Source organism: Protopterus annectens, chromosome 6.part0, assembly GCF_019279795.1.
Source record: "Protopterus annectens isolate FY-2018-M chromosome 6.part0, PAN1.0, whole genome shotgun sequence".
Lineage (NCBI taxonomy): Eukaryota > Metazoa > Chordata > Ceratodontiformes > Protopteridae > Protopterus > Protopterus annectens.
In genome coordinates, this window is record NC_056737.1 from 1,915,701,519 (window position 1) to 1,915,728,971 (window position 27,453).

The window sequence follows — 27,453 nt, forward strand, 5'->3', positions numbered from 1 at the left end:
CTATGAGGCCCTGCAGAACTGCAGTGGTAAAGCCTGCCCTGGATTTAGAGTAGAGTGGCAGATGATAATGCTTTGTAAAGGTGTGCACTGAACTCCAAGTAGCCGCCTCTAAAATGTCTCTGGTTGGTACTCCCCTGGGAAAGGCTGCTGAACTGGCTGCAGCTCTGGTGGAATGTGCCCTAATGCCCTTAGGCACTAGCTTACCATGGTGTAAACAGCATAAATGAATGCAGTGGCCTATCCACTTAGAAATAGTCTGCTTTGAGATAGCCTTTCCTTGTGATCCTGCAGCATATGCCACTAGTAATTGCTCTGTCTTCCTGAAAGCTTTGGTTCTGTCCAAGTTAAATCTAAGCTGTCTGTGTACTTCCAAAGAGTGCAGAATTCTCTCCCCTTGTTCTGTGGATTTGGATAAAAAGTTGGTAGATAAATAGTTTGGTTAAGAGCCACACTGGACACCACTTTACGCATAAATGTTGGGTTTGTTCTCAGAGAGACCCTGTCTGGATAAAAAACGATAAAAGGTTCCACAGCCATGAGCGCCTGTATCTCTGAAACTCGTCTTGCAGAAGTAATTGCTAGGAGCAGAGCTGTTTTCCAAGATAAAAACTTTTATCAACAGTAGCAGCTGGCTCAAAAGGAGGCAGGGTGAGCTTTTCCAAGACATAGTTGAGGTCCCATGCAGGTATTGGTGATCTCCTTGTAGGCCTTAAATTTTTGGCTCTTGAGGTACTGCTTTAATAATGGATGAGAAAAAAATGGTGGCTCTGTATTGTAATGAGCCGAAATGGCAGAGGCATGAATTTTAATTGATGAAAAAGATAGGCCTTTGTCCAGCATCTCAGTTAAGTAATGCAAAATCTTAGGGATATTTGGTACAGTAGTATCAGTTCCTTTTGCCTGGTTCCAAGCACAGAATCTCTTCCATTTTCCAGCATAAGACTTTCTAGTACTAGGCCTTCTGGCTTCCAGAATGACATCCCATCACAGCTTTGCTGGGAGGTGTTTTTTGTATGACTACATTATCCGCCATGCTTCCAGGTTTAATGTCCTGAGTTGGCTGTGCAGGATCGGATTGTTTTGCTGGGACAGTAGACAAGGTAAGTGAGGTAAGGTCCAAGCTGGGCATAGAGACAAATTCCTTAGGATTGGATACCAGTACTGGCGTGGCCAGTCTGGGGCAATGAGTATCATCTTTGGTTTCTCCTGTCTGACCTTTAGTAGTACCTTGGGAAGGAGAGGCAGTGGAGGAAAGGCATATACTGATAGGGCGTCCCCTTTCCATGCTTGTCTGTGATAAGTCCTTGTTTAGAATCTTTTTAGTTTGTAGTTGTGAGGGGAGGCAAATGGATCTATGTCTGGGCATCCCCATTTCCTTGTTATCATGCTGAAGACTTGTGGATTCAGCTGCAACTCATGGGGATCCATGAGGTTTCTGCTTAGTTTGTCTGCCAGAACATTTTCCTTTCCTGGCAGGAATTGTGCCTGCAAATGTACTTGCTATGTCAAAGCTGTGCCCCACAATGTCATGGCTAGTCTGCAAAGGGGGTAAGAATGTGTGCCCCCCTGCTTGTTTATATACCACATGACCGTGGTGTTATCTGTCTTTGTAAGTAGTTGTCCCGAATGAAGTAGGTCTTTGAAGGCTGTCAGGGCATTTTGAACAGCTAGCATCTCTTTTTAATTGATATGTAGATGCATTTGGTTTGAGGTCCATGTGCCCTGAATGCATCTTCCTGCCATGTGGGCCCCCCAGGCATAATCTGATGCATCTGTTGTTAGTGTCTGCCTGGCTGGGACTAATGTGAATGGCTGTCCCTTGTTCTGGTGACAAGCCTTTGCCCACCATTGAAACTCCTGTTGCAGGCAGGGAATGAGCGTAATCATGGTTTCCAGGCTGTGGCAATGTTGTCCAAACACTTTTTAGGTACCATTGAAGTTTCCTCATATGCAGTCTTGCATATGGAATTAGTAGGATGCAGGATGCCATAAAGCCCAAAGCCTGCAGAATATTTCTTGCAGATAACCGGGCCTTTGTTGCCAACATTGTGAAATAGGTAGTCAGTTGCCTTTGATTGTCTGGCGTGAGATAAACCATCTGGGCAGTTGTATGCAAGCTTGCACCAAGGAATGTTATCTCTTGAGAGGGTACTAATTTTGATTTCTTTTCATCGACTGTGTACCCTAGGCATGTTAGAAGTCTTTTCACAAACGCCAGATGTTTTTAGAAGAATGTCCTTGTTCTCTGCTTGAATTAGACAGTCGTCCAAGTAAGGATATATTTGTATTCTTCTTTGTCTGCAGAATGCAATTACTGGTGCCAGGCACTTTGTAAAGACGCTGGGCGCAGTAGTTAAGCCAAAGGGCAGTGCAGGGAATTGGTAATGCATTGAACCAGCCTTGAATCTGAGGTATCTTCTGCATGATTGTCTGACTGAAACATGCAGGTATGCCTCTTTTAGGTCTAAAGTCACAAGCCAAACAGTCTTGCCCAGCATGGGCAGAAGCTGCTGCAAAGTCAACATTTTGAATTTTGGAATATCCAGGAATGTGTTCAGAATAGATAGGTCCAGTATCGGCCAACAGGCCTTGTCTTTTCTGGGTACCAAGAACAGTCTTGAGTAAAATCCTTGCCCCAGCTCTAGTTATGGTACTTGCTGAATGGCCCCCATGTCCATGAGGGATGTAACTTGTTTTTGTGCCTCTGCCCATTGATTTTTTGGCAGATCTGGCCAGCCGTTTGCCTTTGGCAGAGTATGGAAATGGAATATGTAGCCTTGTGACACTATATTTAGAACCCATTTGTCCTTATTTATAATGTGCCAATTTTGAGCAAAATGTGCTAATTTTCCCCCTAAGGGTGCTGCCAGAAGATACGTGCTTGGTGCAATATGTGAGCATGTGATGGTCCCACCACTGCCAACCAATAAATGTGATACCCACCACTGCTACCAATGCACGATGGCCAGCAATTTATGTGGTGCCCACGCTAGGCCAGTAACCAAGGAGTCTGAATCCTCACCACAGGACACTGGACAGGGACGTACACTTGCAATACAAATACATACACTCAGTATTTCCAGATACAGACCTCTCTGCATCAAGTACAAATTCCCTTAAGAGCACACAGGGAACACACTCAGCCCAGGGTCTGGATGTCTGTTTACCTGTCTCCCTCTAGGTCCCCAATAAGACTCCCCACTGGTACAGCTGTAACATTAGATCCTCAGCAGAGTGTCCAAGCCAAGTCCTCCAGCACCCCCTCTATAAACCCAGTGCTTCGTGCCGTGCCCCATGAAGCTGACCCACTCAAATTTAATTTTCACACACTTGTGGGTAAGGCTGGCACAGATTACCCACTCTGCCAACTTTGCCCAGACTATAAGGTAGTTATCACTGCCACCAGTCAGTTAGTATAAGGCTCTTAAAAGGGTATCAAATTACACTACGTAATAATAACACTAATACAAATTTAATTCACAAAGATGGCTAGGCCTTAAGTGGCCCACAGTGTCACCAAATATAAGCACTCTCAAAAGATAAGTACTTTCTACAAGGATCAGCCAAAATAAAAGTTTGAAATATATTTAATAAATAATAAAAGGAAATGACAATACTGAATATATATTCACAGTAAACCACAGAGTTTTAACTAGGCTTCACTATATTCCTGAATGAATCTAATAGAATTTTACTGTTCCGTAGTGAAGTTACTTACTACTGCAACGCAAGATGCTATGGAAGAGGGTCTTTTGAGTCGAGCTTCCCAGACAGAATACACAATACTCCAATTTCTCTTTGTAATATCCAAAATATAATTTCCAAGACAGCTGGCAGAATGACCTCATCTGGTCACCTGCCTCTAGGTTCTCACAGTATTCCCATTTGAAAAAGAGACCGGAAGTCAGCACAGACTGCCACAATACCCATCCAAATGGGTATGGCAGTGCCTGGGGCCTCACCTTTAACTGAGCCAATGGGCACAGGCACTTTCCCAGACCCAATGTCTGTGGTCTTATTCAGCACTGTGGGGTGTCTTAAGGGTTTAACAGCTTATTTACATTTCCCTTATTTTTTCTTAAAGTTAACCTCTGCTGTGCCAATATCCTTTAGTAAAACATGCATTTAATTCAGCTACAAAAATACATGTACATTTCTCTTCATTTCAGCGGGTGCACTGATGATACATTTCAACACAAGCAAAGCTTAAGAATACATTTTCAGCACAAGGATCTGTACAAAATCAGTTTGATATACAAATGGCATACAGTTCTTATACATTTGTAACACAAGCATCTTGTATAAATCAGTTTTGACATTCAAGGGACTTATCATTCTTTACAAAACTCCACTTGGCTATGCTGGCACTTCCCCATATCACACCACCATACAGAATTATACTTAAAGAAGTAAGCAAGCTAAGAACCAAGTCAACACATGAAGTAAAAGAGGAGATTTTACCAATAGGGGACAAAAAAAATAGTCAAGGGAGGTGGGAATTTACTGGAAGAAATTAGTAAATAAACCAAGGTACTGGGAGCAAATAACTAAAGAGGGAAAGGCAAAAGGGTGGATATGAGGCTAAGCAGAAGTATGGACTGCAAGTGAGAGACAGCCTTCCCAAACAGGTACTAATAAAAGTACAGGCAAAACTAAAGAGTAAGGGATATGGGAGTTTTAAGTGAAAGACCATCCCTGGGTAGAGTTTTTAGTCGAGTCTAGAAAGTACAATTGCACAAGCTAAACTTACCATAACAGTAGATGCTAGAATAACTGCCTTAGCTATATATGGGTTATATCCTGACAAGGATACAATAGTCGGCCCAGCTTCCAAAGATTCAGGGCACCTTCTGCTCACCCAAACTGCCAGGCAGCTCAAGCTGAGCCGACTAAAAGACACATTTGGGAGTGAAGCACTTCAGGGCTTTCTTGCCACCAGACAGTGGTATGCTGAGCTCTAAAAGGACAAAGCTAGGAAAAAGAAAAATTAAAAGTTCATACCTTGTCATAAAAAAGCACACCAAAAACTGAGGATGGAGGGAGGGACCAGCTACTGCAGCATTGATCATTCAAACATCTACTGTTAAGGCAGGTTTAACTTCCACAACTGTAAGGCAGGTTTAACTTCCACAACTGTACTATGTCCTATCACATTGATCAGTGCTGTAGTAGGCTTAGCTATACGGAAAAATTACTTTTAATTACATTTAGGAGGTGGAAGGAGTAGAGTCCAGGATCTCATGAAGAATGGTCCTTGCAAAGCTTGATCTGAACTTAAGGAATCAAGCTTGCAGTGCTTTGCAAAAGTATGTACAGAGGATTAAGAAGCAGCTTTAGGAATACTTCTAAAATCTAACCCTTACCAAAAAGCCATAGATGAAACCAAGGCCCTGGAAAAGCGGAGCCTTGATCCTGCCTGGAATAGTTTTGTTGTGTTGAGTATAACAAAAGGCAACAGCCTTAGACACCCATTTGGAAATAGCCCGTTTTGACACAGGTTGTCCCTTCTTACCTTCATAATTTATTTTATTTATTTATCCAAAGATCTGAGATTTAGTTATACCATAATAGTACCAGAGTGGTCTGTGGACATTCAAGCTATGGAGTATCCTTTCTCCTTCAATTTTAGGTTCAGGAAAGAAAATGGGCAGATGGATACTTTGGCGTAAAGTAGACTCAATACCACTTAAGGCACAAAAAAAGGATTAGTTCTCAAAGAAACCCTATCTCTATGAAAAATGACAAGGTTGACTCACCATAAGAGCTTACAACTCAGATACCTTTCTTGCAGAAGTCAAGGCAATCCGGTTCATAAATGTGTACTAGGCTAATGGCCCTGGGAACTTTACAAGCCTAGCCATAGGATTACCCTGACATCGTGCCACCTGACCTTAGTTCCCAGTTCCTCTGTCGAGTAAAGCCACTGGAGTGATGCCCGGGGTGAATTTTCTATTTCTCATCCACTCATCAAAATTTCTCTTGAAGAGGGACAGTGAGTTGCTCTGCTTGACATGTATGGGAAGTCTATTCCATTGCATGGGCAATCTCTGGGTTATGAACCTGTCCCTCCCAGCATGTTCTGTTGATTGTGGTAATGAGGTTGAGGTCCCTGAAGCATGTGGTGGGGAAAGATTGGGATTTCTTTACATGTAGCATTTCTAACAGAGCTGGGTCAGACATGGCTTTAAGTCAAGCAGGCGATATGAGACCGAGAACAGTTGAGTTTTTTAGTTTGTCCATATAGGATAAATGTTTAAGGCCTAGGATCTTCTTTGTGAGGTACTTTTGCGGCCTCTCCAGTTGTTGCATGTGTTTAGTGAGGTACATGCCAAATGGGGCATTGTACTCAATGACTGGCCTAATGAGGAAAGGAGACAATGATCTCTTTCTTCCTGGATGCAAAACCCTTAGTACTGAGATGTGCCACACAGAAGGACTTTCTGACCACAGTGGCAATGTGGTGGTCAAAACAGAGGTTGCTGTCAACCTGTGTTCCCAGATCTCTTTAACGCTTTCAGTGTTCAGTGGACTACCATCGATGTGGTAATTCATGGGAATCGGGTTTTTTCCAAAGGGGACGAAGACACAGTAAAGTTGTTTTCCATGTAAAGAACCTCACGTCATGTCATCCAAATAAGCATTTGCAGCATCAAATGGAGCAAGTGTTAGTTTCTAACAAAATTAAGATCACAAGGAGGGGCCTCCAATTTCCCTTTAGACCTCTTATGCAAAACCCCTTTCAAGAACATTTTCACAGGAGATTGCACTGAAAGAGGAAGATCCACAGGCAGACAAGCTGAAAATGCCAATAAATGAACTTTGACAGAGGAATAAGAAATAATTCACAGCTATTCTACAGAGAACAACTAGCCCTGAATGGGTGCTGGTTATGTTGTTGGCACCAACTAGAAAACCTTTTCTAATTTGCTAGTATTTTATTTTTCTAGTAAAAGGCTTTCTTGTCTCCACTACTACCTGCTGCACGTCCTCAGTAAGCAGATGCATAAAAAGGAATTATGACCCTATTATCCAAGCAGTCAATTGAAGTCTATCGATGTTGGAGTATACCAACCACCACAGTTACTGGGAGAGTATATTTGGTCCATGAGGAAGCTTGTGGTAATTGTCCCTTGACGGGAGAACCAGCTGCCTGGGCCAGTAAGGAATCATCACAATGATCGTGGGAGATTCCTTCTGAATCATCAGAAATCCTTGCATTATTGGAAATGGTGGAAAAGCATACAAGAACACTCCTGTCCAAGGAAAAGAAAAGGCATCCAATTCCAGGCCTTCTTGCATGGAGTCCTGGAACAGAATCGTGTCAGTTGACTGTTCAGAGAGGAATAAAAATGTCTACTTGAACTCCCCACAGATGGAACAAATGTTTGATGACCCCCCCCCCGGATTCAATTTCCATTTGTGCGGGTCTGCCCTGGTCCTGCTCAGCTTGTCTGACTCGATTTTTCTCTGAAGGAACATAGGATGGCTGTAGAGTGAGACTGTGCTCTGAAGCTATATCCCAAGCTAACATGGCTAGTCTGCCAAAGGGGGGTATGACATAGTTCCCCCTCACTTGTTGATGTACCGCAAGACTTTGGTATTGTCTATAACCACCTGAAGAGGTACCAGGGACCAAAGATGGTAGAGTGTCTTGATTATGGCAAGCATTTCCTTGATATGTATGGGTGTGCAGCTGTCTTTGGTGTATCATAGCCCCTGCACTTTTATCCCTCTTGAAACTGCTCACAAAGCAAAGTCTAAAATGTCTGTGGTGACTGACTGCTATGGAGCCGGGAGAGAGAAGGGGAGACCTGGATTTAATGGTATCTGTTGTCTCAACCAAAAGATTTCTCTTTCAGCAAACCCCACCACTAGGATTTGAAAATGAAAAGGATAGGATGCTGAGACGAGAGATTGCAGATACTACTGTATCATTCTCATGTGGAGTCATGCCAGAGGCATCATAAGAATCACAGGTTTCAAGTACTGAGCTACCCACCCTTAAGGGCCATTTTAAGCCTAACCAATTTTCCTTTTTGTGCTCAAAATAACCTATTCCCCATTTGGTTTGAGACTGGCCTTGCCGATCTCATGGGCAATAATTATATATTACCCCTAATAAAAATATCTGGGACGATACCATAGATAGTCTGAGGGGACACGTGTGGGACAAAGCATTTAAGAGCTGCCTCTGTCCATTAGTAGTACAGGGGGGCAATCCTGGAGGGGACACATGTGGGACAAAGCATTTAAGAGTACAGGGGGGCAATCCTGGGGTAAATTTTGTTTCCTCTCCACAGATCCAAATTATGCTTGAATACAACCACTTTGTTTTATATGAAATGGAAGTCTGTTCTACAGCAGCTGAATCCTCAGAGAGATATACCAGTCACATATTACAGATGCCTCAAGGCACAAAATTCTGAGGTATTCCCTCACAGTGACCAAAGTGAGTGGAAAACCTTAGAAAGGTTCCCTGTTCCCTCTTCCACGATTGACAGGAGTGGCTCTCCCTTGCCCACAGTGGGGACAGCAACAGCCACAGAGGAAATGGCTAACCCCCTGACACACCAGAGGGATCTGGGGGTAAAACAGGAGTGGTCTGAGGTACAACAAATGGCCACAGCAGAGTCATCCACCAGTGACGGAAGCAAACTGCTAGCCTGCTGTACTGGCAAAGGTGTTTACATAATTTTTTTCCTTTTTGTGGCTGCAAGGAGGACAGACCATGGGACCATTAGTCTGTTCCATGGCCAAGCTGAACATGGTGCCTCTTTCCCAAGGAAGATCAGCAGCAACTGCCAAATAAAATGCTACCAGTCCACAAAAATTACTATTTTTGACAGAAAAAAACACAGGAAAACGCACTTTAAAACACTACACTAGCCCCACAAAAGAAATATAAACAATTTCTCCACAGAAAAAAAGTTTTCAGTTACCTTACACCACTTTTAAACAAAGAAAAAATGAGCACTCTGAAGTGCATTATAGTCTTGAGACAGTCCATTAAACATGACACTTTCAGCTTTAAAACAACTTTCCTGAAGAGGAAAGTAATGAAACATTAAGAAAATGGAAGCTCCCAGTCCCTCAAAAGGTACTTTCCTTTGCTGGGCAGATAAAGCACAAGCCAACAGTCGATCCTCTTAACCCTCAGAGGAGGGTAATCTTTGGTGGTAGTAAAGCTCTGAAGAGCTTAGCACCCACACTTGTCTTAGACAGCTTAGCTTGAGCTGTCAGTTTTGGCACGTGGAAGCTGCTCTGAAGCTTTGGATACTTGGCCGGGTATATCATCTTTGGTAGGCTACAACTACTCATAGCTACGGCTACTCTAGTAGTGATCAATATGATGAACATCAGAAACTGGAAAAAATAGGGCAAGTATTAGGGCATGCAAAATACTGAACAATAACAGCAATAAGAGAGAGAATGTTAGAAAAAAAGAAAACTGAAAAGCAATTTACAAAGAAACATTTGCATGGCTCCCAAACATACAAATTCTAAAAGGTTCAGGATTTTTACATAGCTACTTTTATACCACAAGAAGATTTCAGACAAGTTTCCTCAGGTAGCTAACAAATTCTGTAGGAGTGATGCGAAATTTAGACAGTTGTGAACATATGTGGAGAAAGAAACAAGTGGACAGATTTAAAAATTCCCTACAAAGTGCTTTGTTAAAAGTGTTACGTGAGGAAATTGTTGTATCCATGGAAATTATACACTGAAACTGGGATTGTAAGATCTGTATATCCTAGACACAAGGCCTTACCTAGTTCAATGCCATTGGCTGCTGTAAAAAGTAGCTACTAGAAAATCAAAATATAACACAATTATAACTGAGGTGCTGGATATAGTACAGGAGACAAAGAACTGGGGATAGAATATTTAGAAAAGGGAAGAAGCAAATTATACAGAAATAAATGGAATTTGTGGAAATACATGCAGAATAATGTTCATGAGGAGGAATAAAGTTTATGGAAGGCAGGAAATGAGCAATGTCTGCAGCTGGAATAAACAAAAATTGTTAAAGAAAACATGTACACTGCATGAATATAACAATGGAAAATATTACCAAGGCTTGCTTTCTTTTCTATTAACCTACACATATTTTACCTCTCTAAAATTCATGGCATTGTAGTCAAGTTATCAAACATAAGAGACTTAGACTATGGAACATAAGAACTCACCATCCTCCTGACTGCACTCATCTTCCAGTCCATCCAGCAGCTCTTCACCTTCATCTTCCTCTTGCAGATGACTTACACTAGACCTAAAAATAGGAAAAGGTGATGCAATCTACTAATGTCATGTCTAAATACAGTTACTGCTTGAAGAAAATAAATCCACCAATACATCTGAGTAAAGTTAGTGCTTGAAGGAAACACTAAGCCAGAAAAAGATTTGTTGAGTATAATGTGTACAAAGGAAACTACATTTGCTCAAGTCTCACTTAACTAACAGACGTCTGTAGAACACACTGCCGTACTGGCATACAAGTAGTAGTGCCCTACTATCCCAACCTGGCATTCTCTCGAAGCTTCAGGCTCTTTCCTCCCCCATTGGTCTACGGCTGAGAAAGACAACCCCATTCACAGACAACAACCCTAAGGTTTTTTTTTTATCCCCCTGGGGTCCAAAAGGAAGAGCAGAATGAGAAACACAAGACTTGCAAACACCTGCTGTTCCAAACCAAATCCATCACACAGACAAACATATACACATAAAAGCTGTTAAACACAGCAAGTGCCTAATGATTAAAGGTGTTTGCCTTACAAACACAATGTGGTGGGTTTGAGTCTCGCAAGGGATAATTGGCTAGGCTTAAAATGGCTCGTAAGGGCAGTTAGCCTAGTACTAATCTATGAACCTATGAGCAAAGTACATACAACTAAATGGGGATGGTGGGAGGGTACTTCCAGTAAAGCAGTGCATCTACAAACATCTATTGCTACTGGCAAGTTGAACCTACACAACTGTACTGTGTTGAATAAACACCGTTTTTATGGCATATAGGTAGATTCCCAAAGCTTTCTCAACCCAAGAGAAGGAAGGACATAGCCCATGGTGCTAGAAAAGCCTGCTCTAGGTCTAGAAAGAACATCCAGTTTGTAGTGCTTCATACAAATATGGACCAAGGACCAAGTTGCTGAAGTCCTCCCTTTTCCAAAATGCTAGAGAAGAAAGTGAAAATTAACAGCTCCTAATCGTTCCTTAGATGGAGTTGCTTACCTTCAGTTACCTGAAGGTAGATCCACTAGATGTCAGCCAGAAAATAGCTGAATAGACGAGCTGAGGGACCTAAACTGTAAACACAATCAATGAGTAATCTAAAAGATATAGTAAAAACATCTGTGGTGTTATAAATCAATGGTTGCTGCTTGGAACCTCTATAAGAGGACTCTCAGGAGCCTGGTGCCTTTCTTCATGGTCTTTACTGATCTTACAATCTTTAAAAGCAGATTAGCGCAGTTCAAGTCCAAATTACAAGCAAGCAAGCATCATTTTATACATTTTTGGAAGGGGCGTGCCACTGTTCTGGCTGTCCCAGGGGTGTTTCCAGACTCTGAGAGAGTACCCAGGGGGTGTGTCCAAAATTTGGGCAAGTGCCCAGGGTGGAGGGGGATCACTGTCATGCTAAATCCATATTTTTTTTTTAAATATTATTTTGGTGCCAAAAAATTAAATATGAATTTAGGAAGCAATTCTGGAGATAACTAAGCATATGAAGAACATATATGTTTTGTTTAAACAAACAGAAGGTCGATAAGATTAACCACCAAATAAGATAAAAAAAAAAAAAAAAAGGATAAAAAACAGTATCTTTCTTTTGAAAATGTCCATAGTTAAAAAAAATAGTGCGATTCTGATATTCTCTCTTAAATTAAGATATTTTAAAAAGATTATTAAACAAAACTAAATTGAGTACTTGCGTGATAATCTGCGTTTTCAGTTATGTGCTTTCACCAAGGTTTTGGCAGTTCTGCCTCGAGTGAAAAAAAAAGAAATTATGTACCTACCATAACGTTCCATGTTAGCTGTCCATCTTGCCTTCCTTCTTACTGGATGGGTTCGGAGTAAAAAACTCGGCCACTTTCTATAGCTCGAGAGTTCTTTACTGGCTTGAGGCTACCCCTTATCCCAGAATGCCCAGCGTCAGCTACCCAGATCTAGTTTGAGATAGCTCACACTAGACAATCATAGAAGGTAATCCTTTATTAAACCTGGATATACAGCAAATTGTCATGGTTTACTTGGGAAGCAACTAATTAAACAAGTTAGCCAGTGAAACCATTGAAAAAACTCCTCTCAATCCTTGAGGAAGAGGGAAGGAGGGAGGTACGCAAGAAGGAAGGCGAGATGAAGGACAACTAACATGGAATGTTATGGTAGGTACATAAGAAGTTATGCACTCACCATAACGTTCGATGTATGTAGTCCATCTCTCCTCACATTCTTATCCGTAGGTTCGGAGCCGAATATCGGCTCCGACTCGGCCGATTTTACTAGCTCGAAGTCTTTCATTGGCTGGGCTAAGCAGGTATCCCATGGTGCACTGCTCCATATCCCCAGATCTAGTTTGCTGCGAAACTCATTTGTACTCCATGCACACATCACATCCAGGTAAAGAATAAGCTAAGCAAGGGAACTCTGCAGATAACAACCTAACCTCCAAATCCTCCAGGAAGGAGGAAGGTGGGAGGGTAAGTAAGAATATGAGGCGAGATGGACTACATACATCGAACGTTATGGTGAGTACATAACGTCTTATGTATCTACCATAACGTTCCATGTTGGTCGTCCATCTCGCCTTCCTTCTTGCGTACCTCCCTACTCAACTTCTTGATGTTATGTAGTCCTATCTCGCCTACATTCTTACCCGTGGGACAGCGTCCCTAGCACCTATATCCTGGGTGGCTCATAGGAAAATACTCCTGAGAACTGTGGAGCCAAAGGAAGACCTGCCCCTGGAGACCACGTCCAATTTGTAATGAGAAACAAATGTGTGAGGAGAAGCCCAAGCAGCTGCAGCACATATATCATCCATTGACAATCTGCCTTGATAGGCTGTGGATGTGGAAACAGCCCGAGTAGAATGAGCCTTGACCGGAAATGGCAGATCTTTACCTCCTGCTTGATAGATGAAAGAGATACAACTAGATATCCATCTAGACAGTGTGACCCTGGAGACCGGGGAACCCATTCGGTTTTCCGAAAAGGAAACAAAAAGTTGGTCAGACTTCCGGATATCTTTTGTTCTGTGTAGATAGAAGCATAATTGTCTGTGTACATCCAACTGGTGAAATCTAAATTCTGCCTTGTTAGAAAAGTGGGGAAAGAAGACAGGCAAGCTCAATGGATTGATTTAGACACGGAAGCCACTTTAGGAAGGAACGAAGGGTTTGGTCTAAGAGACCCTGTCTTTATGGAAGATTAAATATGGAGGTTTGATAGAGAGGGCTTGAATTTCTGAAACTCGCCTTGCTGAAGTGATTGCTGTTAAGAAGGCTGTTTTCCAGGTCAAGAATTTCAATTTGCAGGTAGTTGCAGGCTCGAAAGGTGGTAAAGTAAGAGCTTGTAGAACAAAATTGAGATCCCAAGGCATGATAGGTTTGGACACCGGGGGACGGAGCAACAGAGTACCCTTCAGGAACGCCTTGCATAGTCTATGCGCCATGAGACTAGGCTCATTCGCTACGTGGAAATTAGAGATCGCTGCCAGTTGAACTTTGATGGTGGCTGATGCGGAACCCTGATGGAAAAGCATAGACAAACACTCCAGTACTGAAGCGATTGTAGCTGTGTAAGGATCAATGCCTCTGGTACGTGCCAAGATAGAAAACCTTTTCCATTTACTAGAATAAATCTTTCCAGTGGATGGTTTATGAGAGGACGATAATATATGAACCACTTCTGGTGAGAAATTATGAATTCTAAAGATGGAAGTGGAGTAGCCAGGCTGTCAACCGGAGGGTCAACAGGGAGGGGTGGAACTGTCCCGACATATACGTGTCAGTAAATCTGGTTGAGAGTCCAGAATCCAAGGAGTATCCACAATGAATTGCTGAAGAAAGGGAAAACAAACTTGGCGAGGCCAGTGTGGAGCAATCAGAAAGATTCTGCTTCCCCAAGGATTGCGCTTTCTGAATCGCCTTTGACAGGAGGGGAAACGGAGGGAAACCATAAAGCAGACCAGAGGGCCAATTGTGAACCAGTGCATCCCTGGGTGACTTCCCCTGTCGGGGGAGTCAGCATGAAGTAGTTGCTGCATTTCGCATTGAAGGGGCTGGCAAAAAGGTCGCAGCAAGGCTGACCCCATCTGCTGAAGATTCGCTCTGCAACCAGGCGATTCAGGGACCACTCGTAAGGCATCAGAATAGCTCTGCTTAGCCTGTCCGCAATCACGTTGGACTTCCCAGGAATGTGCGTTACCACCAGAAACCGTTGGAAAGTTACTGCCCAATGCCACACTCGCATGGCCTCTCTGCACAGAGGGTAAGACCTGGTTCCCCCTTGCTTGTTTAGATACCACACTACTGACATGTTGTCTGAGTGTATCGCAATCATCCCTAGAGGAAGAACACTCAAGTGCCTGCAATGCAAGTAGAACTGCTCTCATCTCTAGGACATTTATATGCAGATGTATCTCGTGTTCTTGCCACATGCCTTGGACTGTCCTGCCAAGATAATGCCCCCTCCACCCCATCTGAGAGGCGTCCGTGGTCACCGTGGCAACTGGGATGGGTGGAACGAAGGGCTTTCCCCCGTCCAAATTGTTGGTGCACAGCCACCAACAGAGGTCCTGCTTGCATCTGTCCATGAGCAAGATGGGATGAGACAGTGGAAGTCTTTGGAGAGACCACTGAACAAAGAAGAGCCATTGGATAATTCTCATGTGCAATCTCGCTAGAGGGACCAACATGATTGTTGCTGCCATGGTCCCTAGGAGTTGGAGAACCCATCTTGCCTTCGCTGTTTCCTTGAAACCTTTTTTAAAATCCAGACCACTAAAGCATTAAGTAATATGGATTATTACATAAAATGTGTCTGTTATATGTATAGTTTATTTCATCTTATGCAGAATATAAGGCAAATTAATGTACTGATGTATGCAATTTTAATTAGTCTATGTCATAGTTCTATATGTGTTTTCATTGGTTGAACCATATTTTAAATACCAATGTTTTAACTGTTTTTATGAGTCTGAAGAAGTGATCAGCTGACTTAGATCGCGAAAGCGCTTACTCTTGTTTAATAAAGTGGTGTGAAACTGCAAGTGAACAGTTTCCTACCTTGACTACTACATCTCAGTTACAACTTTTGGTTTTATAAAGGGCACTACTGTGAAGCTGCAAGTGATTTATTTCCCGACGTGGATTATTCCACTTTTATCTTCAGCTGTGGTCTAACCATTGGTCTTTTCATTTTTTTTATTGTTATTCCCAATTGGTGAAGAGTGATGGTAGCGTCCCTGGTTTGAACTAGTTGATGCCTGGTGGGAGCAGTAAGGAGCCAGTCGTCCAGATACAGAAACACATGCAATCACTGACGTCTCAAGTGAGCCATCACCACCGCCATACACTTGGTGAACACCCTGGGGGCTGTGGTGGGACCAAAGTACAGGGCTCGAAACTGGAAATGACCGGCTCCCAGCCAGAAGCATAGGTGACACCTGGATGCCCTGTCCATTTTCACATGGTAGTAAGCATCCTTGAGGTCAATGGAGCACATCCATATCTCCTCTCCCAACAACGGGAGAATCGATTGTAGTGTGACCATATGGAACTTGGACTTGTGTACGTAGTTGTTCAGTTGGCTGAGATCTAGTATGGGTCTCAGGCCCCCTGTTCTTTTCTGCACCAAAAAGAATCTTGAGTAAGTCCCTAATCCGATTCGGTCTGAGGGGACACGCTGGATGGCTCCTTTTTCTAACAGCTGAGAGACCTCCGAGGCTGCTTGATCCCTTTTGACTGGGTGGTACGTCTGGGATTTTTCTGATTGGCAGGGGTTCTGATGAAAATGGAAGGAGAACCTCTGGAAATCATCCGTAATACCCATTGGTCCTGGGTAATGCTTTCCCAGGCTTCCGGATATAAGGAAATTCGACCCCCGACTGGCTCCGGATAAGCGCAGTCAGGCACACCCTCAGGAACGAGAGTATGGAGAGCCACGAAAGGAATCACGGTCTCCGAATTGCGGGGGCCCCATCTGCCTCTGGGGCGACGTCTCCCTGAATAAACCCCCCCCCCTCCCGTGCCTCTGGAGAGGGGTTCACCTTGTACGGCAGGAAAAAAAACTCTGATTTCTTGAACCAGATCTCTCCCCGCCCCCCCCCCCATGGGCCTTGAGATAAGGCATAGAAGGCAGGGAAAAACGGACCCCTACGGCAGACAGGGTCTTTCCCTCTAGTGCGCACCTGGTGAGGGCGTCTTTCACTTTGGTCCCAAACAAAGAGGAACCAAAGGGGGAGTCTGTGAAGGAAGACTTGAAGGCCTCCGCAAAGTGGCTTTTAAGGGCTACCCCTGAGCTTGCTGCCCTACTCGCTCCCTCGGCTGCATACGAAATGAGCCGCATGGATGAGTTAACAATGGAGATGAGGGTAGAGACCTGGGCGTTAACAGTCTGAGCCACCGCCTCAGGAACGACGTTACCCGCAAGAGTATCTCCTAACTCTTTGAGGAGATCTCTCTGGAGCAGAGTGAAGTGAGACAGGTAATTCAGCGACCGTAAAGTAAAGGTTGCTTACGAGAGGGTACACTTCCCATACCGATCCATGGTCCTAGACTCCTTGTTAGGAGGATGGACGGATGAAGAAGACTCTGCTACTTCTTTCTGAGTGGCTGCTGCCACCACCATGGCATCTACAGGGGCTCCTTTAGACAAACTCTTTGCCCTGAGGGGCAGACAAACTTGTTGGGACACCTGGGTACGGGCTGCACAGAATCAGGGTTCTCCCACACTCTTCGACAAATCAGGTCAAGGAGTTCGTCAAAGGGTGGAGACACCCAGGAGGCAGAGGGCTGAGCACCAAATGCCTTAAGGAATTTGGACGCCTTCTCAGAAGGGGCTTTAGAAGGCCAGTCACCTCTTTGTTTCAGTATCTCCAGGATATCAGAGAAGAAATCATCATCAGAGGATGACTTGGGGGACCCCTCCGATTTCTCGAGGTCAATATCAGAGGTGAGGGACTCATCCTGGGAGTCTATGTGCTTCCTGTTGCACGTTTTCTTTCTGGGGGGCTCCTCAGGCACGAACTCTGAGGGACCCCCAGAAATCTGGGGACCATTCGTGGTGGTATCCCTAGGCCCTGCTGCTCTGCTGTCCATGGATGGGTGGTGATCAGAAGCTCTCACCAGAGTGGAGGGGGACAGAGTGACCGACCCACCTGATGTAGCTGACGATCTGGTCAGCACGGTCTGCAAAGCCTCGAAGATGCCCCCCCCCGAATTCGAGGAGCGACCAGTCTCAGAGGCCATGACGGGGGTCGGAGTTCCCCGAGCCGATGCACAGAGGAGACGCTGGACCGAAATAAGCCCAGAGATGTCCCCCTCGGGCCCGACCGAAGAATCCCGAGTCCTGAACCCAGAGGACGGAGCCGACTGAGTCGGAGCCGATGCCGGTACCGATGGAGCCAAATCAGGCATTGGAGCAGGCCTAGAAACATCACACGGCGCAGAACAATCCGGCACCAGAGACAGAGATGCGCTCGGAGGAGGAATGATTGAAGACTGGGTCGGGACAGGCTCCGGAGCCGACTGGGCTGGAGCCGAAAACAATTTTGCCAAAACCTGTGACTGGAGGAGCCTCTGAACCACCCTATCAACATCCACATCCGAAAAGGTCCCGGAGGATTTGGAGGACAGGAATGGAGAATGAGATCTCCTCTCAGGAGAAGCTGGTCTGAGACTGGGCGATTGGTTCCTAGGAGGTTCCAATACAATTGGAGCAGATGCCAGTTCCGTCAATACCGATCCTTCCTGCGGCCCCGAGGACAGTGGAGCCGAGGAGGTCAATGCAGTTTTTGAGATTTTCTCCGGGGGCTCCGATGAAGCTGACTGAGCCAAAGATCTCTTTTTTGACTTGCCAGATTTTGACTTTCCACTGGAAGACGAATCCATAGCCTCTGCATAAGAGGATTTTAATAGTCCCTTTAAAATTAGCTTATTCTTTCTCTCTTGGAGAACTCTAGGGCTGAATGCATGACAAAAACTGCAGGATTCCTGCAGATGGATGGCTCCTAAGCAATAGACACAAATGGAATGCCCATCGTAATGGACATTTTGTACCCACATTTAGAGCACTTTTTAAAACCCGAAGGTTTGTGCTCCTTTGTATCCTTTGACATCTTGGCTACTATGCCCACAAGGCAAAACCAAGTCTGAAACAATGCACAGGCGTTCACTCTATAAAAAGCGGGAATGACGCTAAATAGTAACCAACACTAAAACAGTGATCAAACGCACACCAAAAATCAAGTACAAACTCTGAACAAGGGATTGAAAAACCACAAGGAAAGGGAGCCCAAGCCTCTAACTTAAACGGTCTAGACCGTACTGACACGGAAGGCAAACCGAGGAGAACTAGGCCCTCTAACTGAAAACGGGCCTAGCCCGAGGGAACATTTAGTCAGTGGGATACCACACAACAATCACACAATCACAACTCTTGACAAACTTAGACAAACAGACAATTAGCTATGAAAATAGCTTTTGATAGGAATCAAAACTTTTCTTAAGACAAGAAAAAAGAGGGTACTTCGTCACAGCCAAGCGAGACCACGTCCGAGCTACACGAGCGGCAAACGAGATCTGGGGATATGGGATACCTGCTTAGCCCAGCCAATGAAAGACTTCGAGCTAATAAAATCGGCAGAGTCGAAGCAGATATTCGGCTCCGAACTCACGGGTAAGAATGTAGGCGAGATAGGACTACATAACATCTTCTTTATGTTAAGTTATCCAATCTCGCCTTCGCTCTTGCTGGATGGGACAGCGTCCCTAGCACCTCAATCCTAGGCGGCTCATTGGAACAGACTCTTTAGAGCTGTGGAACCAAAGGAAGCCCTGCCCAGAGAGACCACATTTACTTTTGTAATGAGAAATAAATGTACGAGGATCTGCCCAAGTAGCTACTGCATAAATTGAATCTATGGGCAATCTAGATTGAAAAGCTAGTGAAGTAGCTACTGACCTGGTTGAATGACCTTTGGGTCTTGATGGAAGATCTTTTTGTCGCAAATGGTAAGTATAGGCAATGGTGTCTGACAACCATTTTGACAAGGTTACTTTAGAAACTGGAAGGCCTTGTTTGTTGTTAGCAAATGAAAGGAAAGTACAGTTGTGCACACTTACCATAAATGTAGATGTTAAGAGTGCATTCACTGTTGCAGTCATCACATTTGGGTTATCTGCTTGCAGTAGCCCTCAGTCGGCCTGATTAACAAATTCTTGGGTCCTGCGTCGGTTGCTGTCCCTTCTTCCATGACGTCAGGTCATCAGGGGTATAAAACATGCAGCAGACACCATTACATCAGTTTTTCTTGCCCCAGATGTCAGGTGCCCCCCTAATGGGAAGCAATTAAATCTATAAATATACATGGTTATACCTCCAACAAAAAAGCAAATACACCAAAAAAGCTTTTGAGCATAGTAAATGAGAATAGAGGTATAGCCAAAAGAAGTAAGGGGGCTGTAGGGAGGATAACCAGGACTGCAACAGTGAATACACTCTAATATCTACATTTATGGTAAGTGTACACAACTGTACTATGTTCTTAGTGTTTCACTGTTGCAGTCATTACATTTGGGTAGATTCCCAAAGCTAAGGATGGGAGGAGGAATTTAGATAGCATTAGGACCAGCTAAAAGGCCCTGCAAGACTGCAGTGGCAAAGCCAGCTCTGGATTTAGAGAAAATTGGCAGATGGTAATGCTTGGTGAATGTATGTACAGAACTCCAGGTAGCAGCTTCTAGGATGTCCCTGGTAGGGATGCCTCTGAGAAACGCTGTAGAGGTAGATGTAGCCTTGTTTGAGTGGGGTCTGATCCCCTGTAGGATAGGTTTCCCATGGTGCTTGTAACAGAAATGAATACAATGGCCTATCCATTTGGAAATTGTTTGCTTTGAAATAGTCTTCCCCTCTGCCCCTGCAGCAAATGCCACCAGCAGTTCAGATTTCCTTTGAGGTTTAGTCCTGTCCAAGTAGAAACTAAGTTGTCTGTGCACATCTAAGGAGTGCAGTATCCATTCCCCTTTGTTGTTGTTCTGTGGATTAGGACAGAAGGTTGGCAAATGAATGGACTGATTAAGGGCCACACTGGATACCACCTTGGGCATGGAGGGATTGGTCCTGAGGGACACCCTGTCCGCATGAAAGATGATGAAAGGCTCCACTGCTATAAAGGCCTGTAATTCAGATACCCTTGTTGCTGAAGTGATTGCTAAAAGAAAAGCTGTTTTCCAAGAAAGGAATTTTAAGTATGCAGTAGTAAGGTCCGAGGCTGGAGTTGGAGCTCTCCTGGGTGGTCATAAATTGTTGGCCCCTCTGAGGAACTGCTTGAGCAGTGGATGAGAGAAGAGGGTAGGTTCTGTGTTGTAATGAGCTGAAATGGCTGAGGAGTGAATTTTGATGGAGGAGAAAGACAGGCCCTTGTGAGGCATCTCAGTTAAGTATTATAAAATCGGAGGTAAATTGGGCACTGCTTTGCTCATCCCTTGAGATGAGTTCCAGGCACATAATCTTTTCCATTTTTCAGCATAAGATTTTCTAATACTAGGCCTCCTTGCCTCGAAAATTATATCCATCACTGGTTTACTTAGGGATGATAAAGAAGAGATTAGGTAATTAGCCAGGCTGCTAGGTTCAGTGACTGAAGCTGGGGGCGTAGAATCTGGTTCTCCTGCTGAGACAATAGGGTAGGAGTCGGAGGCAGGTGCCATGGGGCCAACAGTGACACACTGCACAAGAGGGGGTATAAAGTATAAAGTCTATAGCTAAAAGTTCACCTTTTCAAACAAACAGGCATGCAGATGATCAGAGAGCAATTTGGGGAGTTAATATCAGTATGGTTAAGGTTATGTGATACAGGGACATAACCAGGTACTAAGGAGATGTGATTTGAGGAAGTTTTTGAATATAGAGATGGAAGGAGCAGTGGACACGGAATGGGGTAGAGAGTTCCAACTTCTGGAAACAATGTGGGAGTAGAGTGCTTTCCCTGCGTTATTACTGGCCTTGATGATGGAGAGGAGAGATTTTTCACTAGGTATGAGGTACTGGTTTGAAGTGTAGACAGTAAGTAGATTGGATATTGAGGGGTTTTTTTCAGGGTATTTGAGAATATTGTAGTGTACACCCAGCTGGTGATAGTTAAGTAGCTGTGGTAACTCAAGTCATTTTAGTTCTTTTAGTGCAGTACAGTGATGAGTTCTATAAGCTGAGTTAGTAGCAAACGTGGCTATTTTATTGTAGCATGATTCTAGTTTGTCTAGGTCACACTTTCTGATTTGAGTGAAGATTGGTGCTGTGTATAATAGAGTTGAGAGAAGGTGGCTTTGTGCAAGAATGATTCTAGCTTTTTGTGAGAGAAAGGACTTGTGCCTGTATAGGGAGCCTAGCTTTGTGTGTACTAGTTATATAGGGTAGATTTTTTTTTTGGGGGGGGGGGGTAGCAATGAAGTATGAGTCAGATAAAATTATTTAAGAAATATTGCAATGAAATGAAGTTCTATTAATAATTAGGATAGAAGTTTACAGCTCATAGTTTCATAGGTGTTTACTAGGCCAAAAAGGCCTTTTTAAGCCTGGCCATGCATCCCAACTCTCTCAAGTTCTGATACCCTTTATAAAAGTGTAAGACTGGTCTTGGGAGATGAAACATTTACAAGCTCGGGCCTGGGAGATTAACCATTTACAGGTTGCCTTTGTCCATTATAGACAGATGCCAAACCAGGGATGAATTTCCTGTTCCCCATCCAACTGCCAGGTTACACTTGAATTGGGTTAGGGAGGAACTCTGCTTCACATGGATGGGGAGCCCATTCCAGAGACAGGGTAATCTCTGGGATACATACCAGTCTCTCTAGCAGGTCCTAGTTATATCACAGGCAAGTCTTCAGAATGAGTATGCCTGGTGCAGTTTCTTTTGCAGATATGCAGGAGGTCCACAGTGGGGTCCAGGAATGCCCTGCATGTCAGGCATAGATCTCCCTTCAGAAGCCTATAGGAGACAGAATACACGTATAGAGCCTTGAGGCGGCCTACATAGGACATTTTACTTAAGCCCTGTATTCTTTTAGTGAGGAACCGCTGTGGACGTTCCAGTTGTTGGATATGCCCAGTTAGGTACATGCCAAAGGGGGCACTGTACTCCATGATGGGTCTGATGAACGCCGAATACAATGGAACAATGACTTCCTTGGACTTATGATGCCATACCTTTGTAAGTTGAGCAACATAGGATTTCCTCACTACTGTAGACACATGATGGTCAAAGGCTAGATTACTATCAATGTATGTCCCCAATTCACTGACTACTGGGTCAACTCCAAGGGGTGTGGTATCAATATGATAGTTACCAGGGGTGGATGACTTCCCCAAAGGATACTACTATGCATTTCTTGGCATTTGGTTTTAGTCCATGGCACTGACACCAGTTGTTTGTCTGTGTCAGCACTTCCTGGACAACATTTTGGTCAGTGTGGGATTCAGTGACAGCTCCTAACTTGCAATCATCTGCAAATTTAGCCAGGCAGAGACCCTATCGACTTTAGAGAAGTAAATGGCAAAAAAAAAAAAAAAAAAAAAAAAAAAAGAAGAAGAAGGTGGTGGACTCCCAGATTTTAATTTCATGGATCCCGTCTGTGAACTAGTTGGCTTTCCACCAGGTGATATATTGGTTTGTACCCAACCTTTTGAGTTTGTCAACAATGCCCAAGTGGGGTAGTGTGTCAAATGCCTTGGCCAGGTCAAGGTAGGTAGTGCTTTGGTGACCAGCATTAAGAAGTCCACCAGGTTGAGTAGGCATAATCTCTCCTTGACGATACCAAACTGGGTTGGGTCCAGTGTTAGGTGGTTTACTATATCACTACTGATCATTTCCATGACAACTCTTTCCATAGTTTTACATAATAGACTAGTGAGATGTAGTTTCCAGGGTATGTAGATGGCCCACCTTTGTGCAGAGGGATGACTGTTGCTGTTCTCCATTCATGCAGCATAAAGCTTATTTGGAGGCTATAGTTAAATAGCAATTCCAGAGACCCTGACAGGTCATGTTTCATGCTACTCAGAAGGCATACTGGGATATTGTCTGGGCCCACTGATGCAGTGTTCTTGGTCTTGAGAGCGCGTGAGCATTAAGGACATGTTCCTTAGTGACAGCAAGGGGGAGTTATATTAGACAGTATTTCCTAAGGGAAGGTTGAGGGGGAAAGAGAGGTAAAGTTGGAGCTGAATTTATTGGTCAGTAGGTTTACTATATCTTCTGGCTCAGTATAAATGGTTCCCATTCATAATGAGCTTTGCACACAATTGCGTATTGTCTTTGAGGTTGCGGACAGAGAATGCCTTGTGGTTGTCCTTGGCCTGGGAGGCCAGATTCACCTCAAATTTGGCTTTGGTAGACTATTTGTCCTCTGAGATGTTTGTTTAGTTTGAGGAGAGTGCTTTTATCCTGCTGGGTGCTGCACTTCCTAATTTTTGTTGCGATTGTCTTCCTTCTTACTGTTATACAGCCTACTGATTTTGTGATTCCACCAGGGTGGCTTTTTTTTTTTTTTTTAGTTAGTTTTGTACTTCTTGGTGGGTACAGCTGCCTCTATGGAGCTATTAATATGCTTGTACACGGTTTGTGTGGAAAGTTCTGCATAGGCACCACCAAGTTTGCAGACCATAAACCGGATGGTGTTATTCCAACTTCCACTGACTAACAATTGTTACAATGTGCATTAGCCTGCGTTAAATGGTGCAAGGCAACAGTCTCAAATTAAATGTGAGAAAATGTAGCACAGTTAATTTTACTAAACAAAACATGTTCCTATAACATATATACGTGATACCCCCCTTCACTCAAACACTGCCTTATGAGATCTAGGCACCAGTTATCTTTCCGTCATGTCTCTGCAGCAGTTCAAAAGGCCTCTATCTGGCTAGTGTAATTTGCAAAGGCATCTCCTCTATATCCAAAGAGGTTTTTATTCCCATTAACTTGTGCCTCATCAAACCCAGTACTGAATATAATGCACCCTTGACATGTATCTGTCTAAACATATCATTCAACCATTCATTCAGCTAGAGGTAGCTCCGATTCCCCAATTAGAAAGGCCAGTGGCCTAAAACATTTTAGCTATCAGAACAGAATGCCAGCCCATCTCTGTACTCGGCCTCTTACAAACTCCTCAGTTGAGACCTGTGTCTAGCCTTTAGAGTCATGAAGGATCACCCCACTTTGACCTCCTATTTCTTCAGAAAACAAACAGTACCTAAAACACCTGGTTAAAGACACTAAGCCTTCATCAAAAGATAAAGCCAAGTTGAAGTGAGATTCCTATTTGAATTTAATCCCTTACTTCGTGGTGCTGCGGTAGCGTTGTCGCCTCACAGTAAGACGCTGTCCGGTTCTCAGCTAGAGCGTCTTCCGCGTGGAGACATGTGTGAATGGGCGTACCTTCGTTGAAGGTTGTGCGTCAGGGTTGGTAACTCGGCACGTAAAAATCAACTACCAATCATGAGCGGACCGGAGTTCCGCTGTGGCGACCCTAACCGGGAAAAGCCGAAAGACGACAACTTCTAGAACAAACTTCCACTACATGTCAGGAGTAGCATCCTTCTCACCTTGAAGGTAAACCTAAACAACTGGATGAGCAGCCTAAAATTCTTCCTGACTTATCTTGTCGTGGCCTCCATGTGGCTGGAGGGAACTTCTAAATATGGGTTTTTGACTAGGCTTATAATGGTCTGCAGACTGACTTACTAGTACTTACCTATGAAACTTTAAGAGTGAGCCAGTAAGCTAAGCAGGACTCTACTTCTCAAACTTCTAAAAAAGTGAAACACTTTCCACTGTTTCAATGAAAAATATTTGAGTGAGGGGGGAAAAAAACTAGGGGCTTACTTGAACAATCAGAAATACCCCGGACACATACCAGAGACTGTTGTCGTAAGGTCAAGAATATCTAGCAACAATGTGAAATTAGTGAACAAATTCAGAACTCTGAAGAACCATTACCATTTATTTAACTTGGACTTGTGAACTGTGGCTCTGCAAAAAGTGGCTGAAAAAATATGGAAGTTTGTCGAGTGTGTTACATTTTGAAGCTGGGCTGTTTCCTACGCAGGCAACAGTCCACACACAGTTTTAAGGCTATTGCAACAGTGTGAATAGTGAACATCAACAAGTAGTAACATACCTTAACTAACTTTAAAACAGGTAATGTCAGCACATGCAGCCACTGGTTTGGGGCAACTGCTCCTATATGAAAAGGTAAACTTCCTTTCTGAAAAGTGTATACATTTGTCCAGTGTTGGCTGCGAGTTAAAAGAGGTTGTGGTTTGAGTGTTTCTACTGAACCAAAAAGTCAGGGAAAAACGATGTGTTCAAACAGAGATGAGAAGCAACTACAAGATCAGACTGCTTGTGGACACACATACAAGCTACAAGCTGAAACAAACTTCAAATGAAGTCATGTTATGACATATGGGAGCAATGGTCTTATCAGAATTGCTGCTTTGTCAGCACTGACAGTTACAGAAACAGAATTCTAACTAGTGTAGCAGTGCGACAAAACACACTTTTGTTAAATTCACATACCAATTCTATCCAAAGAAAGGATTTTAGGATGAACGTTCAGAAGAGCAAAGAAAAAGGGGAGTAAGAATACTGACTACAATACAGACTCAGAGATAGAAGAGGAAAAAAAAAAAAAGAAAAGGTACATCTATGGTAATAAAGGGTTACTAGCATAACTGTCCTGTATTATGCAAAGACTACATTCTACTGATTGCAGATTTTAACAGTAAAGCGGTACTTCACTCATTTTATTGTCCATAATGTAACTAAGTTTTAAATGTTTCTCAACTGTACAAGACTGCCTATTTTGTAACAGGAACTTTTCTCCAAAGGCCTCTCCTGAAAAGGGACTAGTACAGCCCAGACACCCAAGTCAACATCCCCCCCTTTCCCCAGTATTTTTACATGGGTTCAGTATGTAGTGTCAACTGTCACTATCTCTCTCTATTCAGTGCTACTCTCCTGCCTTCTTAGACACTCGTGTTTGGCTGTCGCAAGTCTTCTCTCGCACAATCCATCCACCTCTTTGCTGGACGCCCTTGCTTCCTCTTGCCTTCTTCCCATCTGTCCTTGTTTCCTCTTGTTTTCTTCATATCTGTCCCACATCTTCATCAGACTGTTTTCCATTTTTCTGCACATGACCCCAACAACCATAATCTATTCTCTTTGACCCTTTTGACTTGCTATTTTTGTTCCTGTTCTTATGTCCTCATTTCTTAGTCTGTCCTACAGTGTGCATCCTAACACCATTCTCAAGCATTTCATCTCCATCAAACTTCAATTGCTCTGCCTTTAACAGCACACAGTATTACTGGTCATACCACTGTTTTGTACACCTTACTTTTCAGCTTCATTGGCCTTCTGTGTCATGCACTATCCCTGACACTTTGTCAGTTGGCTGTAGCCCCTCAGATTCTAGCTCTGACCTCCTCATTCAGACTTCCCATCTCAACCACCCCTCCCAGATACCTGAAGCTGTTAACATGTTCCACTATTTGCCTTAAATCTCAATTCTCAGCTTAACTACACCGTTTGCTGCCATTACAACTGTCTTATCAGTACTGTTTCATCCCATGTGCCTTCAGTTTTGCATTCCACTCCGACCACTCCAGTACCCGTTGCTGAATTTCTTGCCCAGAGTCTGCCTGTAATGCCATGTTATCTCCTCACAAAAGCAGTAAATTATAAATACTAGGAGGATTATGTTGGCATGTATTTATATTCTGACACAAATGAGAATGTTTGGTATGAAGATGGGACTTCTGTAGCAGGAACTCATACTGAATGTACATGTTATTCCACAAGATATAACGGAGCTAAAATGGATAGAAAGTATATTTCACAGGATCATGCATATTTAATTGATGGCTTTAAAAGCATCCAATAATTATAAATCAGATCTTGCACAAATAAAAACCAAGCATATAAGGATGTAAAATGACACTAGTGCTTTCCTACTTACCTGTTAAAGATAAGAGGATCTTAAAAATGCACTGTGAATATGAGTCTCAAAAATTAGGGGAGACAGTTGGCACTTCAGAAGAGTCAGCTAGTGAGAGAAAATGAAAAACAGCTGAAAAGCATGGTAGAGGTAACGAAAAATATTGGAGGCAACTTCAAGAAATTGAGAGGGGTTAATGGTTAAAGTACTACAGAAGAGGAATAAA

At 43.5% G+C, this 27,453-nt stretch overlaps 1 protein-coding gene across 1 annotated transcript in view; it reads right to left on the reverse strand.

Moving 5' to 3' along the window:
• The window catches only part of TTLL4 (tubulin tyrosine ligase like 4), a 1,780,839-nt gene that overhangs the window by 1,700,307 nt on the left and 53,079 nt on the right, over positions 1–27,453 (reverse strand). Inside the window, exon 2 of the mRNA XM_044073711.1 lies at positions 10,188–10,270. Coding sequence (XP_043929646.1) covers positions 10,188–10,270 — 83 coding nt within the window. The remainder of the gene's footprint in view (positions 1–10,187; positions 10,271–27,453) is intronic.